The sequence below is a fragment of the Cervus canadensis genome, chromosome X (assembly GCF_019320065.1).
Source record: "Cervus canadensis isolate Bull #8, Minnesota chromosome X, ASM1932006v1, whole genome shotgun sequence".
Lineage (NCBI taxonomy): Eukaryota > Metazoa > Chordata > Mammalia > Artiodactyla > Cervidae > Cervus > Cervus canadensis.
Genome location: NC_057419.1, coordinates 18,605,320 through 18,625,858, shown reverse-complemented (window position 1 = coordinate 18,625,858; position 20,539 = coordinate 18,605,320). Strand labels below are relative to the sequence as shown.

Sequence of the window (20,539 nt, the reverse complement as noted above, 5' to 3'; positions counted from 1 at the left end):
AGCCAAGTTATTTATAGTTTGTCATAAAGGTGTTTCTAATTAAAGAAAAATTTTAATTTAAATTCTCCTTTATTTGAGTAGGTAATTATTTTGGTGGTTGGAACATATTCTTGAGTTTTGATTGCCACCAAGCATCTTAAAGAATGATCATTTCCCTATTGCACATTGCACAGAAAATATTTCTGGAATTTATCTTTAGAATTAAGGACATTATCCATTTGGCCAGGAGGTCAGCTTCAAATCATTCCTAATCAGATAGTCAAAAATAAATCTACTTATTGTTTGTTGCTTTCTTTCTTGCCTTTAGGATCCTGAGAGAAGCCACTTTGTCCTAATTGCTGGGGAGCCATTAAAAGAACCAGTTGTCCAGCATGGTAAGCCACAAATGATGGCGATTTTCTTGGTTGGTTTTCATTTCTTTGAAAGCAGAGTACATCTATAGTATCACTGGGAAGAACAGCTGGATTTTGGTCCTCTATGTACAAAGTTGAGGATTTTGTTTCATTTCTCTATTGTCAAAGGAAAATATACACATGGTATTTATTTCTATATTCATGCTCTCTTTCTTTTCAAGAAACATTTCTTGAGTATCCATCATGTGTAGGACATGGAGGTTTGAACTTTTAGAGGACCAAAAACAGTATTTTTTATGTTGTGTGAAGAGAATTTCAACTTAAAAGATTTTATGGTCTACTGCGGAGTTGAATATCATTTTTATCTTTACCAAAAATAACAATGATTTCTTTGTTTTTCTTTTTGGCTATACCACATGGCTTGTGGGACCTTAGTTCCCAGTGACTGAACCCAGGTCCATGGCAGTGAATGTGCTGAGTCCTAACCACTGGACCACCAGGGAATTCCCATAACAGTGATTTCAATACTGTCCTTATAGTTTACTGTCTTATTAGTGAAAAATAGGAACCTCTTAGGAATATTTCTTTGGAAGTTTCTAAAATATTTGAATCAATTTTAGTTGATTGAAAAAAAAAGCAAATATAGGGAATTCCCTGGTGTCAGTGGTTGGGACTCTACACTTTCACTGCTTAGGACCCACGTTCAACCCCTGGTCGGGGAACTAAAATACCACAAGCCATGCAGCATGGCCAAAAAAAAAAACAAAAAACCCAACCAAACCAAATAAATAAATAAAGACATAAGAAGATAAACAACAAGGGATTACTGTATAGCACAGGAAACTATATTCAATATTCTATAATAGACCATAATGGAAAAGAATGTAAAAAAGAATATATGTGTGTGTGTGTCTATATGTATCACTGAATCACTTTGCTATACAGCAGAAAATAACACAAAATTGTAAATAAACTATACTTTAATACAACAAAACAAATAGAGATAACTGTGGTATAGTAGAAATAGGACTGTACTTGGAGGCAGAAAATCCTGAAATAGGTACTCATAATAGTCACTTCAGTTCTTTGTCTTGACTTCTTCAAAATGTTGTTTGATTAAGTGAGGATCATCTAAAAGCACCTAGAACTCAACCTATTATTTAGGTAAATGCTACAAAGCATAGTGTACCTCCACTTACCTAAATATTAAATTTAACATGCAATAAAATCCCATTACGCTACCTTGCCTTGGCTAATGATATGCACAGTGGTTTTAGAAAAAAAAAACTGAACTGGTCATAAATTTAAAGAAAACCGATTACTTTTAAAATATTCATTTTTGTTCTATTAGTAATTTAAGAGGCAAGCATTTAATTTTACCCCACCTAGCCCATAGCATTTGACCTGGATTTTGCAGGCTTCTGATTTCCACTCCAAAGGTTCATGGTTCTCATTTTCTTTTATCTTGATTGAACAGCCCTGAAATAGTTTGTTTTTCTGGAAGAAGCCTGCAGACAAATTGAGTAGGATCACCAACTTTATTAATAGCAGCTAGTATTTAGGTGGGAAAACAATGCGTGGGATGGAAATCTTCTAAGTTAAGCAGCGTCCCCTGCATCAGTGATGAAAACCAAGAATTCAGCTACAATAGGTAACAGGCCAAAGGAGTGGGACCACCTGTAGCCACCCTCCATTCGCCTCCCATGAATCCTCTCTGAGGCTTGGAACTTGGGGATACTGGGTGTGCTGGCATGCACAAACTTAGATTAACCAAACAACATAGAGATGGCTCCTGAAATCTCAGTTAATGAGAGGCAAAGCATTCTACTTGTTTATTTTCTTTTGTTACCTTTTTCAAACCCAGAAAATTTCCTTTTATCTGGGCCTGTTTGAAGACCGCCACAACCATCTCTTGACTATTTGGGAACCAGTACTAGTTGATGAGGAAAACAGAATCCAGATGTTCCACTTCTTTACATAACAAATACTTGGGTAGCACTATCTGCTAAGAGGTTTGTTGGCCACAAAGCTGGCTTCACACTCGAGCTGTGCAATTCCAGCCCCCAGGCTTCTGCCCCTCCCTGTGCCTGGTTGCCCCTTCTCTGTCCTGTGGCTTCTGTGACGGAAAGTAATTGTTAGTGGTGGAGCTGGGATTTGAACCCTAGTCTCCTAAACCCTTGTCTTGTGTGTCTCCACTATAGGAAGTTTCTCCATAATGAGAAATTAAACTCACACCATTTTTATTAAGGTAGAGGGAGGGAGGTCAAAGACTTAATTAGAGAAGAGATGAAATGTGTAGGTTAAAAGAGGTTTGATAGAATTATACATAACTAGCAAATAATTTTCTTGTTCATAACCCTTACATGTGTTAAAAAACATGCCTTCTGGGGGATATAGTGTACAACATGGTGACTATAGTCAATAACACTGTACTGCATATTTGGAAGCTGCTAAGAGAGTAGATCTTAAAAGTTCTCATCACAAGAAAAAAATTCTGTTATTATGTGTGCTAATAGATGATAACTAGACTTATTGTGGTCATTTCCCAGTGTATGCAAATACCAAATAATTATGTTATACTGGAAACTTATATAATGCTGTATGTGAGTTATACCTGAATTTCAGAAAAATTAATTAATTTAGTTATATACTATTCCCCCCCACCAAAAGGGCTTCCCAATTGGCACTAGTGGTAAAGAACCCGTCCTAATGCAGGAGATGTAAGAGATGTGGATTTGATCCCTGAGTTGGGAAGATCCCCTGGAGGAGGGCATGGCAACCCACTCCAGTATTCTTGCCTGGAGAATTCCATGGACAGGGGAGCCTGGTGGGCTACAGTCCATGGGGCTATAAGGAGTTGGACACGATTGAAATGACTTAGCATGCACACATTCCCTGCCACCACCACCCCAAAAAAGAAAAACAAAAACATGCACTTTCTGGTTTCAGTTTTCTTCTTCAGGATTTGAGATGAGCTTCCTTACCTTGGCTTTGGAGGGCTCACGCTTCCAGTGATTACCTTGTTTCTCAAAGTGTGGTCCTTGAACCAGCAGCATCAGCATCACTGGAGAGATAGAAATGCAGAGTATCAGACCTCACTCCAGACCTTCTGGTTCAGAATCTGCATTTTAATAAGATTCCCAGGTGATTCACGTGCACATTATGATTTGAGAAGCACAGCAGAATACCCCCAGAGAAGTGTCCAAATGGAAGCCCAGAAGTGTACTGTTTGTACAGAAAAGGAATTGGGGGAGGAGAGAGGTGCTTCACAAGTCCCATCTCTAGCAAAATTGTGATGTGCAGAAAGTCACTCCTTGGCCCAGTACCTGCTCTCATTTTCTGAGTTCCATTTCCCTTTCTTTTCTGTATCCTTTAAAAAGTTGACTTTTCCAGGATGCCCTCTAGAATTTATTATTTATTTTGCATATTTCCTACCTGGTATAGTCCACATCTCCAGATGAAATTTCTCTCGTGAGCCCCAGAACCCTGTTTCCAACAATGTACTGAGCACCTCTGCCAGGAAGCTGTCTGATTGTCTCCAGTGCCTTCATGTCAGAATATCCAGAACTGAGCTCCTTGCTCCCACAGCTTCCTGTGTCTCGTGTCTCAGATATCCTTAAACAATTCCACCATCAACTCAGCCTCCCAGGCCAGACATCTTCTCTACCCTGATACCAAAGGTGTCTTCTCCAAACTGCACATCAGATCACAGTGCTGTCTACTTAAGTCTTTGGTGATTCCGGATCACCTGCGGAATTAGGTCCAAACGTCTTCCGAGAGATCAAGTTTAAAACCCAGAGTGGTCTGACCTCTTCCCCCCTATCAGATCCCGTCCCCCTTTGTTTCCCCCTTCGAGCCTTCCTTCCAGCACTGTGCCCCACTGTCACTGCCTCCCACATGCTAGTCCTGAAAATGTCTTTCCTCTATGTCTGCCTGTTTGGACATCACCATGTTTATGAATTCTGTCCTGGGCTGCTCCTCCTCCCCTTTCTGTGCTAATTCTTTGAATTTTCCATGCTTTTGTCATTCTTAGTTCCCCGACCAGGGATCGAACCTGCATCCCCTGCATTGGAAGGCAGAGTCTTAACCACTGGACCACCAGGGTAGCCCCACTTTTGTCATTCTGTTTGTCACACTGCTTTGTAATAATTTGTTTTCGTATCTGTCTGTGTGATAGATTTGAGATGCTTGAGGGGAGAGCGTCTGTCGTTCAGCTTTGTCTCTAGCTCCCAGTGCCATGTTCATTATTCAATAAGTGCACAATAAATACTGGATAGATGAGTCATTAAATGAAAGAATTTAGATGCCTGCTACCTGTTTTCCCTTTCTCTTGCCATCCTGTACCTTGCAGTCTCTCAAAAGGCCTCAATATCATCAAGGCCTGTGATATTGAATCTTCCTTCTCAAGTGCTAAACCAAAGTGAATGTCAAATCTGTGCTGATATGCTAACAGTAATTAATAAGTTTGACTGTGTTATTCCAAGTATTAAGTTATATTTTAATTTGGGTCTCTCAGAGAAAAACCTCTTAGACGAAGCACTTTGTAAAAGGCTCCTGATGGAACGTCTGCAGGCTAGGGCAAGAGATATACTGAATGGACAAATCTGTCAACTGCTTTCAAGACACTGCCAATGCCATATAAGAGCTGGCCCTGTTTATCCAACAGACGTTGGAGGTGATACAGTCTAAGACAATACCCTTTTGCTCCTACAGTATGTGAAGAGAGGGAAAGAGACATTCTGCCTCTTGGTTGATGAGAAGAGGACTTCTACACCTTTAGCAAAAGCCAAGTTCAAACCTAGGAATTAGACAAACTGTGACCCATGGGCCAAATATGTCTACTACATGTTTTTGTAAATAAATTTTGTTGGAATATTATCTATGACTGCTTTTGTGCTTAAACAGAAGAGTTGAGTGGTTGAGACAGACACAGTTTGACCCATAAAATCTAAAATATATACTATCTGGCCTAAGTGTACTGACCCCTGGAGACTCCAAAATGTGATGTCTTCTTGACTTGAAAATTTTGTAATTTAGTGTCTGTCAGGTGCTACTAATTTTAAGAAATGACTTGGACCCCTCACATAAGGACACGGCTTCATATACTGTGCAGATGCCAACACTGTGATGAGATTTGCCAATTTTTTAAAATCAGTTCAGTTCTTGATATCAGTCAATTCAACTCTATACAACTGACAACAACAATAAATCTTAAAAGTTCTCTTCACAAGAAAACAAATTCTGTAACTATGGATGGTGACAGATGTTAAGTAACCTAATGTAGCAATTATTTCCCAATATATACAAATATCAAATCATTATACTGCATACCCGAAACTAAAGTGTGTCCATTATACTTAGATAAAAAAGATAAAGAGGATAAAGAGAAGTAACAACTACAAAAATAGTTACAATAGAACCAAACCTGAGAATGTTTCAAATAAAAATATTGTCATTGCTGATGACAGCCTGGAGTGGATGAGTGAGATATAATTGCATTTTTTTATCTGAAGTTTGTTCTTTATAATCATAAACAATCCTAGTCAAGAAACTTGTACTACAGTCCTCAGGGATCGGGTGCTGTGAAAATAACCTTGTTCAGATATGCCTGAGTTTGTTTCAAATTAAGAAGTACAGAAATACGTACCATTTTCACAATAGAAAAAAATGTTCTCGTCACCTGGGACTTTCTGAATGTCTCTTTTCTGCTCTAGGTCCGTTTGTGATGAACACAGATGAAGAGATTTCTCAGGCCATTCTTGATTTCAGAAATGCGAGAAATGGCTTTGAAAGAGCCAAAACCTGGAAATCAAAGATTGGAAACTAGTGACAAGCATAAGGGCAGCTCTGACTGCCTTCTAGAATGTTGCCCTTTGTAACATCCACCCATTCAGTGTGTGCAGTTTCCAAGGCTGACATCGCCAGTGTTTGTAAAGAATTCCACACTCAAGTGATAACATGTTTTTTTTTGTTTATTTGTTTAAATATAGCACTGTGTGTAAAATATTTCCTGGCCCAAGCAAATAAACCTAATTGTTGCTTCTCTAAAAATCAGTGGGCTTCATTTCAACCTAAATTACTAAGCTTCTGTTAAAAAATTTTTTGTATATGTTTACCTTTCCACAGATGTGTGCCTATTTTGTCATATTTGTGCCTGTATGTTTTTTAAAGCATATTTGATTACTTTCTGTGTGTCTCACTGATATACATAGGTATGTGAGCATCTGAGGTCTCTTTCTGAGCAATGCAGTTTCCATGCCTATGTACTAGGGTTGGTTTCATGTTACAGGTTATCTGCATTAAAGTAACAGCAGTTCTGAGCGCTTCAGTCAGTTTTCAAAACTGCCCTGCTATTGGTAGGGACACGACAGGATTACGGCCAAGACTTCCCTGCTTTTTCTGCCAAAATCTGTGTCAGATTTAAGACACATGCTCCTGCAAGCTTCCATGAGGGTTGTGAAAAAAGTTTGAATCCACAATTGGGTCCCAGCCTTCTGTAGCTGCAAACATTGGTGGCCGCACCACCTCCTTATAAAACAACTTGAACCTGGGTATAGGGTGGAAAGATTTTTTTATTTTTTTAATTTGCTGGACATGAAATGGATTTAGAGTGCTTTCTCATTTCAAGTAGAAGACATGTCCACTTCCTGATTATTTTTGGAGCATGAGAACATTTACAATTTTTTTCATCTCTCTCCCCCTTCCATCAGATTGCACAGAAACGCACCTTGACTAATTGATTTTGATCACAGCTGATGACTTGTTTTTCCCTGTGAACTCTTGGGGTTTCGAACTTTCCTTCTGGAGAATGCCTTTTGAACCAGTTTGCTCTAGCTGCCTGATGTCAACTGCTTGGTAATCAGTGGATACTGAATACAGAATATCCAGAATGTACAGACAGTGGGCAGTGGTGAATATTTTCATGATGTCTTCTCTGCAGTTGGTGCAGGGCTCCAGTTATGAACGTGGACCAGTGAAGGTAGGTGAGCTCAATTTTTCATGTGATGCAGATGTTTAAGTTGGCTTATACAGAGGATGCTTTCTTTGCCCCCACTATTTTTGAGATAATAGCAAAATGCAGAACACTGCTAATAGTGGGTAGGATATGTCCTGTACTTGTTAATGAATATTCTGTTTCTTAAGCTTACTCAGATTCTTGCCATGAGTTTTTTTTAAATGCTTAGGGTAGGAGGCTTTTGGAGATGTAATAGGACATGAATGGGCATTTTGGAATCTTTTCAGATAGGAAAGTTTTCCCTCAACTGTATGTGCAGATGGCACAGTAATTTTTTATTGGAGTATAGTTATTTACAATGTTGCATTAATTTCTACCGAACCACAGTGATTTTTCTAAGGAAGCATTGATTTGTTTTTATGACACAGATAACTTTGTGGGCTGTTTATTTTCAGGTCATCTGTGAACAGCAAACGTTCCTTTTTTTAGTTAGTTAGTTAATTTCTTCTGTAATTCAAAAACTGCCATGGGTTTCTGCAGACATTTTCTCTCTGGTTTTCCAAGTTACCCTTTCTACCATGTAGAAGAATCTTTTTGTGGAAGTCGTTTTGGTCCTTTGCTTTTTGAAATGTGTGTAAAACACAGTCATAATCAAATATTGGATTCTATCAGCAAGCATCAAATAGAACCCAATGAATTGAGAGTAATACAAAAAAATTAACTGGGATGTGACTGACTGAGCATGATTTCACCCAGTTTTATGTATTTCACAGTTTATATTGTTGTTCTCAGCTTTTGATTTTGAAAATGGTTACGATATAATTGATTTGACCAAAGTGGTGCTAAATCATTATTGATTTAAGAATCTCTGGCCGTGAACAATCAACATGGACTTGAGTTTTTGTAGCTGTTGTTAGGATGTGCATTTTCAGTAAGGGCGATACCGCCCCCAACAGGGGAAAATTGTCCTTGGGGGTGAAAACGTCTTACTGTTACGTATAAAGCACAGATGTACATACAGTAGAGAAAGAGATACACTGTATTTCTGGGAAGATTGACCTCCTGTGTTAGAGGTAGAGAGCCACCTTGCCCAGCAACAACTTTCCAAATTCCAAACGGACACAAGAGGGATCACAGTCGTTCAGCTCCACTTCAGCGCCACCAGCCTGGAGTTGGGACCTCAGTAGCAGATTGCAGGTAAACTGGAATCCCATTTTGAGCCTCAGGGACAGGAGATAAAACGAGACTTGTTTGAAACAAGTAAGGCTTTTCAGGCTGTTCAGCTGTTTTTAAGTCCACAAAACTCAGGAATCCTTTAGGTGTGTTTGGTTTATGGAGGTTCCTACCCACCTCCCAGCCCCACATGGGGTTTTAATATATTTTCATTTTACTTTGAAGCTTCAGTTGCCTCAGTATAAGAGGAGACAGAATAGTTGGAAAGAAGTCATATTCTTTAGGTTGTTCAGCTCTTTTAAACAGCAAAGACACAAAGAATTCTTCAGTTGTCCTGGGCACAGTGAGGTTTTAAATGTTTCAGGGACTTCCCTGGTGGCCCAGTGGTTAGGACTTAGTGCTGTTCCTGCCAAGGGCCCAAGTTCAATCCCTGGTCAGGGAACTAAGATCCCATAAGCCATGTGACATGGCCAAAAAAAGTTTCAGATTTACTGCCAGCAGTTTTATTAATTGTATTAAACAGTTGATTTAATAGGGCATTGGAGGAAAGCAGTTGAATTTGAATGTGATAGAAAATACGTCTTTACACAGGGAACATGCAGTGTTATATGCTTAGTGATACCATTAGCAATGTTTTTTTTTCATATATATCTAGATTGCCTTCAAAAAGGGAAGCTCTGTATAGTGAACTTAGATCCACCTAACACCTAGCTCAATTAAATCTTTCTGATATGAAGAAAAGGCGTGCATACAGTTACACAGAAGTTTGGGCACAGATGTGAGTGGGTGGTAAAGGCTCAGGAGGTACATTGTACTGGTTGTTATACTTTTTCTCTTCCCCCATAATTTTCTCTTAAGAGAAAAATCCAAGAAGAAATATGTTTTTTAATGTTCTTGTTTAAATCAAAATTTACCATGAAAGCATATTCAGGGTGGTTATGGTTTGGACACTGGAATATGAATGTATTTTGTGCTTGTTGAGATAAAACTATTTCATTTATTATAAGATGTGTCCAGGGTCCTCCTTGGTGGCTGGTCCATGAGTGTGATCTCTAACCTTCCTCTCTTCTGACTACCTCTTTTTCTGAAAGGTTGCCCTTCACCCAGTCTTCACTTTCTAGCCTTGAACATTCTGCTGTTTTTTCAGCTTAGACTAGCAGTGCCTGTGGTACAGTTATAGGAGTCTGTGAATATTCTTTATCCTGCATTAACTGTGCAAACGGCTGCCAGTATCCCCAACAGTTGTGCTCACTGCCATTTGAGTATAAGGCCTCCTGATTTCATTAGTCTTGCCACTTGGACTTAGCTGTTTGGGGTCAGCAGTGCCTGGAATTTGTGAACTGAGAAAAATCTGTTGGAAAGTCTCAACTCAAATTACTGTTTAGCTGATAAGTTTTTCCAATATGAGCAGAATATGTTTTCTTCTAGAAATAAGATTAACCCAATCCCTCTTTCTGACTCACTAGTATAATCAGAGTAACCATCTAGCTATGGGATTTATTTCTATGTCTGTTTTCTCCAGCTTTTATATATGTTGGGGTAGTCATATACAGTTGCATAGGGTGTGCAGTGCACAATTCTAGGACCCTCTATCCACCTGGTCTCATATCTGTATATGATAACCGTGGGTACAGTAGTGTACACTCTCTGGGCTTTTGATTAATAAATATCTGCAACCTCATTGTCCTGTCATTTGCATCAATCTTCTGGCCAGTACTATTTCTAGTATATTTGATAAGTATTTCTTGTCACCAGGAATCTTGGCACCCCCTTAAGTCACTAAGGGAAGCCATCTGCCATAAATCTTTTCAAACCCACTGAGGCAGACATACCAATAGAAATGACAAAGGGTTCATTCCGGGTCCTGGTAGGTTTGGCTAACTCTTTTCTGACAAAATTGGTTTCCTTCTCCCCTATGCTACCTTCCAGCCCCCTCTTTCATAACCTCACTGGCAGGAGAGTATTGTTGAGTGGTGGAGTCATTCAGACTCTGCCCAAGACTGGAACAAGTCCAAGATCCGCAGGAATGTAGGACACCTCTAACTTCCATGAGAAGCCACATGGCTCGCAAATTAATAACCTTGTGTCACTTGTCTTCCCCTGAAATTATCTCTAGAGGTAACTGAATAACAAAGACTGAGGTGCACCTTCCATATTTAACTCCAGGAAGCAGCCTGGCCCTCACTGCCCCCCGTAGGTCATGCACAAGGAAGTCCCTTGACTTTGCCGCTAGTGAGATGGCCCAGTGAGCTCATGTCCACTTTCCTCTCAGGCATAGTCCTTGGCACAAAGGACATTTGAAATGTTTTCCATTAATGTCTTCTTCATTTATGACCATATAGGTAAATATATTGAATTACATGCTTCTGTACACAGAGGTCTTCTCTCCTAGTCAGTCACTTTTAACTGGTGGTGAAACCTTTATATCACTTGAGCCTGTTATTGCTATTCATGGTACAGTAGAACCCCCTGTATCTTACAGCGTGAATATAGTACTTCCATGTATGACTTATTTTTTATTTTAAAAAATCTGATTTAGACTTGTGGGTTAACATTTATTATAGACCCTTAAAAGCTCTAGAAAAAAATCACATGAAAGCTGCATGTTGAGCGAATTTGATTAAGGAACCACTCTTGGGACAAGCTTATAAAGATAGTTTGTGGAATGAAAATGTAGTATTTGGACACATGCGTGCTTCCTTGTAGAGTGTAACGTAGGGTGCTCTGGAACTCCCAGGCACATTTATTGTAACCACAGTGGCCTAGAAGTATTTGAGAAAGAGGGACACAAGTGACAGTGACATTGTTTCCGGGTACATTTCTAAGCTCGGCTCTTTCCCACCACTTGAGATTAGCAGAGATGGTGGGAAACTATCCACAGTTGGGAATGTGATTGAGATGAGGTGAGATGAGACATTTGTTCTTTGGTTGCTTTTATGGTGAGAAGTCCTTTTTTCTCTCTCCCTTACCACTAGTTCTAATAGTCTCTACCAAGATACTAAGATGTTATAAAGCAAAGATACTCTGAGGGCCCCCTGCATCATGAATGTCTTGACAGGTGGTGATGTTCTATTCCCAAAGGCTCTCCCTTGCCTCTCCTTAGAACTTTCCAATATTTGACAGTTCATTTGTTTATTTATTGAGCATCTACTGTGTTGAATGCAGCAGGAATTAAGGCAGTGTTTCAGCTCTCATGGAACTCATATTCCAAGTGTGGCAGGTGGAGGCAGGCAATATGCAAACCTGGAACATGTCAGGGGTGGAGTGCCATGAAGAAAATCAAGAAGGGGACAGACACAGAGGGATGGGTCGGGGGAGACTTCTGTGATTTCTTTTCATTTGTGTAGACCTCTGGAGGAAGTGAGAGGGCAGTGGTTGTGGTGAGGGCAGGGCGTGGTCTTGCGTGTTTAGGTATTAGCCAGGGGCCAGTGTGGCTGGAGTAGGGAGAGTGGAGGCCAGAACTGCAGCTTCTGAGGTTAGAGAAATAGCCTGGGCATATCACATAGAAAGGATGAGATGGTTGAATGGCATCACCGACTCAAATGGACATGAGTTTGAACAAGCTCCAGGAGATGGGAAGGGAAGCCTGGCATGCTGCATCCATGGGGTCGTGAAGAGTCAGACATGACTTAGTGACTGGACAACAACAATCACCTAGAGTGTGGCTGTGTTCCAGTTAAACTTCATGGACACTGAAATTTGAATTGTGTATCATTTCCATGCATCACGAAATAGTCTTCTCATTTGTTGCAATCATTTAAAATTATAGGAAGGAATTCTTAGCTCACAGACCATACAAAAAGAGACTGCAGGCTGGATTTGGCCCACAGGTCATAGTTGGCAAAACCTGATCTGTGTCTATTTTATCTTCTTCATAGACTGTATCAGGACCTGACATTTTTTATTTGCTTGTGTATAGGGTAGGACACATTACTTCCGGTCACAACCTCTTTGACCCCCTGCCCCATCCAACCACCAGGGGCCAGAAAGTGCAAGCCTTCCCTGTGCTCAGAAGGTAGAAAGCTGGAACTCTTTGGTGATTAGTATTAATGACTAACCCACACAACTCTGGTCGGTTCTAAGTGTTTCTGAACATACCACTGAGATGGGAGGTGACTGTGGTTGGACACTGGGGTAGAATCATGGAAGGAAGGAAGATACTTGGGTTTCTTTATGCTGCTCAGGAGGCTCCTTTTTCCTGGAAAAGGAAAGCTGTACATTCAGTTCAGTGAACATTTGTGGAATGTCCACCGTGTGCCAGGCACATGACTGGAAATGACATTTTTATAAAATAAAGATGTCTCAGTTATTTGCATGTCTTACTAGCAGCCAAGGAGCTCAACTTGGCCTGTGAGAAGGATAATTTTAGTGCCTGAAACCTTAGGTAATAATGAAAATTTTAATGAGTCTCTTTCTGTCATTCATTGTCATCTAAATAATTATACCACTCCTATCTTTGAGAAAAATATTGCTTTCCTAAAATCTAGGTTTGCCTGAAGTTATTTCTGGGGAAGAAAATGACATATTGAATATTGCAATGGCAGAGATTTTTTTATTTATGGTTCCATTCTGGAGGGAGTTGGCAAGAGTGTGATTTTGATTGAAGGAATTCCCTGAGTTCATCTGTATAAGAGACCCTCTGAAAAGAACTGTTCATAACTTGCTTCATAACTGTCTTGTCACAGCAAGACTGGAGATCACTGGGCATATCAGACAATGCAGAGGCTGTAGGTGAGGAAGAGGAAAGCTGTGGATGCTAACATGGGACCACTGCATCTTTAGGAGAAAGATGAAAATTAAGCATCCTGGGCTGACTGCCAGTGGCATGGCAAAGGGCTGCCTAATAAAAAGGAGGCTGAGGTTTGGCCTAAAGATCCTCTGACCACCCAGCAGATTATGTTTTACTTAGGCTGACTTATGGCTGTAGGAATCACAATAATGCAATGTGACAATATAGTCCAAATTTCAATGGTTCAAAACATTGATAACCAGCATTACTGTGGCTGAGCTGGGAGTCAGGATCAAGGCTGAAACCAAAGGCTGAGTATGGGTCTGCCCCACGTAACTCTCATCTGCCTGGATCAGTGGGCCAGAAGGGACACATACTCACAGTGACGGCAGAAATGTAGGAGAGCAGTGTAGTCACAAATACATTTCAACACTCTGCTTGCATCATGTCTTATAACATCCCATTGGTTGAAGCAGGTCACATGGCCCAACGTCAGTGGGGCTGAGAAACATACTCTTCTCTTGGGGGAGGCACGTGGAGGCAGTGAAATTGTTTCTAACAATAACCTAATTACCATAAAGACTTTGCCTTATTTCCTTAGATGTTGGGCCCTTCATCTTTGAGATCAGTGATAAAGATACTGTAACAGATCTTAGGGATATATTCTCCTGGGGTTATTCAGAGCATCCTTTTAGAGTTTTGCCACTCAAGCCCATCCCACACTAATTTCCCCCCACATGTCCTAAGCATAGATGCATCCAGTTGGAGCAGAGATATTAGAATGGAACATGGATTTAAAACATGTAAAGGGAAGCATATGCCCCTCCTTGCATGCTAGGCAATCTGGCTGGGGAGAAACCATCCTGCAATACTCATCAAATTAGAGGATGTGAAGGTCCCAGACACCTTAGCCATCTAGTATCCCCTTAAAATACCCAGATAGCTATGCAAACACACTTGCACAAATGTATACATACACACATTTACAATTTCTGTGTCTGTAGTTCCTTTCCTTAGTCTAAGTTTAATTAAACACCCTGGTTTCTCACATTTATACATTTAAATGTAGAACTGCATGAGTCAAAGAACCACCAGTAGCGTGAGGCCCCACTAAAGGGCCAGGTTTCTCGATTTCAGAGCAGCAGGACCAGGCCTTCAGCTGGCTCCATCTAAGTCATCATGAGCAAGCGTGCATTCTCCTCCCTGCCCTCAGTTGGCATGGCCCACACTATTAGGTGTCATCTGTAATGGGGAAGGCTGGATTCTAATGACAAAGCACAAAGGTTTAAGAAGTGGGTGGTTTTTCCTTCACTCACCTGTAAAGACCTATGTAAGCCTGGGTAGATACTTGAAAATTGGCATTTCATCTGAAAATACCTCCCAGAAATATTAAAAAAAGATATTTACCCTGCAAAAGCTTTTCTCTTTTAAATTTTTATTTACTATGGTTGGAGTGGCCCTATCTTGCTCTTTTCAAACTCAACTCAAGTTGCTCAGGGAAATCAAGACCCATGAAACACCTCTGAACCCTAACACAGGACCAGATGCCCCACCCCTGAGAAAGGAAGGAAAGGCAGTGAATGTTACCGAGTGCCTCCTCTGTATCTGACCCTTTCCTACTTATGACCCTTGGTAATCTCCACATCGGCTTTATGAGAAGTTTTGCATTCTGAAATGAGGAAACCATGACTTAAGAAATTAAATAATTCACCCTCAGTCAAATAGCTAAAAAAGAGCAGTGCCTGGATTCAAACCCAGCTTACTTTATATTTTTAAAGTTACTCTATGGCAAAGATTATCGTTTTTCCCATTTGATGTGCTGTTCTGTGAATTTTAACACAGATTTCTGTGACCACCACCATAATCAAGATACAGAAAAAATTCCTTTATGCTACTCTTCAGTCTATGCCCCAATCAGCAATGCTATAGAAGCTGAATTCAAATGGTTTTGTGAAGACCTACAAGACCTTCTAACCAACACCAAAAAAGATGTCCTTTTCATCATAGGGGACTGGAACGCAAAAGTAGGGAGTCAAGAGATACCTGGAGTAACAGGCAAGTTTGGCCTTGGAGTACAAAATGAAGGAGGGCAAAGACTAATAGAGTTTTGCCAAGAGAACGCACTGGTCATAGCAAACACCCTCTTCCAACAACACAAGAGATGACTCTACACATGGATATCACCAGATGGTCAATAACGAAATGAGATTGATAATATTCTTTGCAGCCAAAGATGGAGAAGCTCTATACAGTCAGCAAAAACAAGACTGGGAGCTGACTGTGGCTCAGATCATCAGCTCCTTATTGCAAAATTCAGGCTTAAACTGAAGAAAGTATGGAAAACCACTGGCCACTCAGGTATGACCTAAACCAAATCCCTTATGATTATACAGTGGGGGTGATGAATAGATTCAAGGGATTAGATCTGGTAGACAGAGTGCCTGAAAAACTATGAATGGAAGTTCATAACATTCTACAGGAGGCAAGTGACCACAACCATCACAAAGAAAAAGAAATGCAAGGCGGCAAAGTGGTTGTCTAAGGAGACTTTACACATAGCTGAGAAAAGAACAGAAGCAAAAGGCAAAGGGGGAAGGGAAATATATACCCAACTGAATGCAGAGTTCCAGAGAATACCAAGGAGAGATAAGAAAGCCTTCTTAAGTGAAAAATGCAAAGAAATAGAGGAAGACAATATAATGGGGAAGACTAGAGATCTTTTCAAGAAAATTAGAGATACCAAGGGAACATTTCATCCAAAGATGGGCACAATAAAAGACAGAAATGGCAAGGATCTAACAGAAGCAGAAGAGCTTAAGAAGAGGTGGCAAGAATACACAGCAGAACTATACAAAAAAGATCTTATGACCCGGATAACCAAGATGGTGTGGTCACTCACCTAGAGCCAGACATCCTGGAGTGTGAAATCAAGTGGGTCTTAGGAAGCATAACTACAAACAAAGCTAGTGGAGGTGACAGAATTCCAGCTGAGCTATTTGAAATCCTAAAGGATGATGCTGTTAAAGTGCTGCACTCAATATGCCAGCAAATTTGGAAAAGTCAGCAGTGGCCACAGGACTGGAAAAGGTCACATTTCATTCCAATCCCAGAGAAAGACAATACCAAATAATGTTCAAACTACTGCATAATTGCATTCATCTTACATGCTAGCAAAGTAATATTCACAATTCCCCAAGCTAGGCTTCAACATTATGTGAACTGAGAACTTCCAGATGTTCAAGCTGGATTTAGAAAAGGCAAAGGAACCAGAGATCAAAGTGCCAACATCCATTGGATCATAGAAAAAGCAAAGGAATTCCAGAAAAACATCTACTTCTGCTTTATTGACTACATTAAAACCTTTGACTGTGTTTATCACAACAAACTGTGGAAAATTGGTTAAGAGATGGGAATACCAGACCACCTTACCTGCCTCCTGAGAAACCTGTATGCAGGTCAAGAAGCAACAGTTAGAACTGGACATGGAACAATGGAGTGGTTCAAAATTTGGAAAGGAGTATGTCAAGGCTGTATATTGTCACCCTGCTTATTTAACTTTTATGCAGAGTATATCATGCTAAATGCCAGGCTGGGTGAATCACAAGCTGAATCAAGATTGCTGGGAGAAATATCAACAACTTCAGATATGCAGATGATACCACTCAAACACCAGAAAGAGAAGAGGAACTAAAGAGCCTCTTGATGAAGGTGAAAGAGGAGAGTGAAAAAGCTGGCTTAAAACTCAACATTCAAAAAACTAAGATCATGGCATGCAGTCCCATTGCTTCATGGCAAATAGATGGGGAAAAGTGGAAACAGTGACAGATTTTATTTTCTTGGGCTCCAAAAGCACTCTAGATGGTGACTGCAGCCACAAAATTAAAAGATGCTTACTCCTTGGAAGGAAAGCTATGACGAACCTAGACAGCATATTAAATAGCAGAAACATCACTTTGCCTACAGAGGTCTGTATAGTCAAAGTTACTGATTTTTCCAGTAGTCATGTATGGATGTGAGAGTTGGATCATAAAGAAGGCTGAGCACCAAAGAATTGATGCTTTTGAACTGTGGTGTTGGAGAAGACTCTTGAGAGTCCTTTGGACTACAAGGAGATCAAACTAGTCAATGAATCCTAAAGGAAATCAACCCTGAATATTCATTGGAAGGACTGATGCTAAAGCTGAAGCTCCCGTACTTTGGCCATCTGATGCAAAGATCCAACTCATGTGAAAAGACCCTGATGCTGGGAAAGATTGAAGGCAGGAGAAGAAGGGGACGACAGAGGATGAGATGGTTGGATGGCATCACTGACTCGATGGACGTGAGTTTGAGCAAATTCTGGGAGATAGTGAAGGACAGGGAATCCTGGCGTGCTGCAGTCCACGAGGTCGCAAAGAGTCGGACATAAGTTAGCGACTGAACAACAACCCTTTCATAGTCATACCCTCCTCCCAGCCTCTGGCAACCTCTGCTCTGTCCTCCATCACTATCATCCTGGATTTTTGAGAATGTTATTAATGGAATCCTGCTGTCAGTAACCTTTTGAGACTTACTTCTTTCACTCCTAGTGCCTTTGAGATCCATCCAAGTTGCTATACATACCAGCCATTCATTCCTTTTTACGGCTAAGTCATATTCCATGGGATGGGTAGCACAGTTTGCCTAAGCAACTGTTCACATACTGAATGACATCCTGGTTGTTTCCAAGTTTTTTAGCTCTTTCAAAGAAAGCTAGTATAAACATTCATGTCAAGGTTTTTGAGTGAATCTACGTTCTTGCTTATCAAGGGTAAATTCCCAGGAATGGGACTGCTGGGTCATATGGCGAGTGTCTGTTGAACTTTGTAAGAAAATGCCAGCTGTTTTCCAGACTGCTCTACCACTCAAAGCCAATTTTAAGCCATTCTCATCCATTGCCCTCCCCTCTCCAGTCAGCCATCTGTCCAGACCACAGAGTGGTTTCAAGTATCAGGCAAAGCTTCCTTTTAGGAGATGCAATGTCCTTGAGAGCTACAAGAGGCAAAGGCACACAATTTCAGTTTGGCCTCCTGGGTCTAACATGGCCTGGGCGGGTTCCTTGACAGGCTGGGGGAGTGAGAAAAGGGAAGGGGTGTGGGGGAACAGTATCTGTGGACAGCTGGGAACATGATGGTGCAACTTGGACCCCAAACCAGAGAAAACTTGGTGGTTTGGGCTAAGCCTTAAACATCAAGCTAAAGATGAAATGCTTTTCCAGTCAAACAGAAGTTTGCTGAGAGGTGAAAGGAGCATGGAATTATTTGTCTTGAAACCGGATCCACCTCCCTAAAGCCACTGCGAAGGGAAATAAATAGCTGATGGTGGTTCCCTGAACTCCAGAGACCGATAGGCAGAGGACTGGTTCCCCAGGCAACACTTGTAAATCCCAAAGCAAATCCAGGGAAAATCACATGAAATGTGTTCCCTCCACAGCACACTCCGAAGCTTGTGGATCTTGTGGATCTTCCAAATATACAAATTCTCTCTACCCCACCCCCATATCACTAAACTTCCTGAAGACAAACTGCCAATACAGTTTGACAAAATAGCATCATCAGTTTTGAAAAGGCTTAGAAACACAGACCCACAGTTCTGAGAGATCCAGTGGGGAATATTGCAAAGCTGGTCTCCTTTTTCATACCTAGAACAGGAGGATTCTTAAGAGCATGGGACCCAAGAACAACTTTTGGCAACAGTTGGGCTCTGACAGCTCAGAGCCAGGAATGGAACTCAGCCGTGTACTCCCAAGCCATGCCCCTTCCTCTTGGCAATGTATTTATATTCTAATTTTTATTTTCCTTCAAATAGTTTCTAGACTGCCATGTGGAAGGATTAGAATTTACTATTCCCTGGTAAATTCCAGTAAGTTAAAGCAATGCTGTGTTGTGCTAAGTCACTTCAGTCGTGTCTGACTCTATAACCCTATTGACTGTAGCCCACCAGGCTCCTCTGTTTGTGGGATTCTCCAGGCAAGAATACTGGAGTGGGTAGCCATTCCATTGTCCAGAGGCTCTTTCTGACCCAGGGATCCAATCTGTGTCTCTTAGGTCTCCTGGATTGGCAGGCGAGTTCTTTACCACTAATGCCACCTGAGAAGCCCTAAAGCAGTACCTGTTACTTTTAATTCTGTTCTGGAGATAGGTTATTTTGGCTCCTTGAGAACTGTAGCAATTTTTTCCCCCTGTCATCTAGAATGGTCTCATATAAGATAGCTGATCCCCTTGTTTTAGCCTGGAAAACAGTTTTGTTGGCCTACCATCTTGAAAAAGTCATTCAGATTGGGAAGTGGGCCACAAACAATCCAGTGACTTGAGTTTAAAAAAAAAAAGGCTTAAAAAATCCAGTTCAGCAAGATACTTATCCCAATATTTTGAAGCCAAGGTATAACTCAAAGGAGTTTAAAGAATAAGACTATTTCTCAGCATACATCAACCATTTATTCCCCACTCAGTAAACTTGTACAGAGCTCAGGCACTCACGCAGGCCTTTAAACCATCATGCACCATCCCGGAAATGAGTATTTCTCCTACAACTCTCTTGGGAAGATTTCTTAAAGAAACTTCATTTTGAAATAATTATAGAAAAGTTGCAAAGGTAACCTGGAGGATAGCCTGTGTGTCTTTCACCCAGCTTCCCGTAAGACTAGCAACCAGTAGGGAAGTTTTTAAAAAATCTTCATGGCAAAGAGCTAACACCTATCCTACTCAAACTCTTCCAGAAAATTGCAGAGGAAAGTAAACTTCCAAACTCATTCTATGAGGCCACCATCACCCTAATACCAAAACCAGACAAAGATGCCACAAAAAAGAAAACTACAGGCCAATATCATTGATGAACATAGATGCAAATATCCTTAACAAAATTCTAGCAACAGAATCCAACAACGTATTAAAAAGATCATACATTATGGTTTTATCCCAGGGATGCAAGGATTCTTCAATATTCACAAATCAATGTGATACACCACATTAACAAATTGAAAGATAAAAACCATATGATTATCTCAATAGATGCAGAGAAAGCCTTTGACAAAATTCAACATCCACTTATGATAAAAACCCTCCAGAAAGCAGGAATAAAAGGAACATACCTCAACATAATAAAAGCTATATATGATAAACCCACAGCAAACATTATCCTCAGTGGTGAAAAACTGAAAGCATTTCCCCTAAAATCAGGAACAAGACAAGGGTGCCCACTCTCACCACTACTATTCAACATAGTTTTGGAAGTTTTAGTCACATCGATAAGAGAAGAAAAAAAATAAATAAATAAAAGGAATCCAGATTGGAAAAGAAGGAGTAAAACTCT

At 40.5% G+C, this 20,539-nt stretch overlaps 2 protein-coding genes across 3 annotated transcripts in view; both read left to right on the top strand.

Moving 5' to 3' along the window:
* Positions 1-6,404, top strand: part of PIR (pirin) — a 95,741-nt gene extending 89,337 nt beyond the window's left edge. For both annotated transcript variants that reach the window (XM_043458998.1, XM_043458997.1), the window contains 2 exons: positions 308-374; positions 6,068-6,404. In XM_043458998.1, the coding sequence (XP_043314933.1) occupies positions 308-374; positions 6,068-6,180 (180 nt within the window). In that variant the 3' untranslated portion in view covers positions 6,181-6,404. The remainder of the gene's footprint in view (positions 1-307; positions 375-6,067) is intronic.
* A 141-nt stretch (positions 6,405-6,545) lies between these two features.
* Positions 6,546-20,539, top strand: part of VEGFD (vascular endothelial growth factor D) — a 43,007-nt gene continuing 29,013 nt past the window's right edge. Inside the window, exon 1 of the mRNA XM_043458395.1 lies at positions 6,546-7,332. Within this exon, the coding sequence (XP_043314330.1) occupies positions 7,243-7,332 (90 nt within the window). The 5' untranslated portion in view covers positions 6,546-7,242. The remainder of the gene's footprint in view (positions 7,333-20,539) is intronic.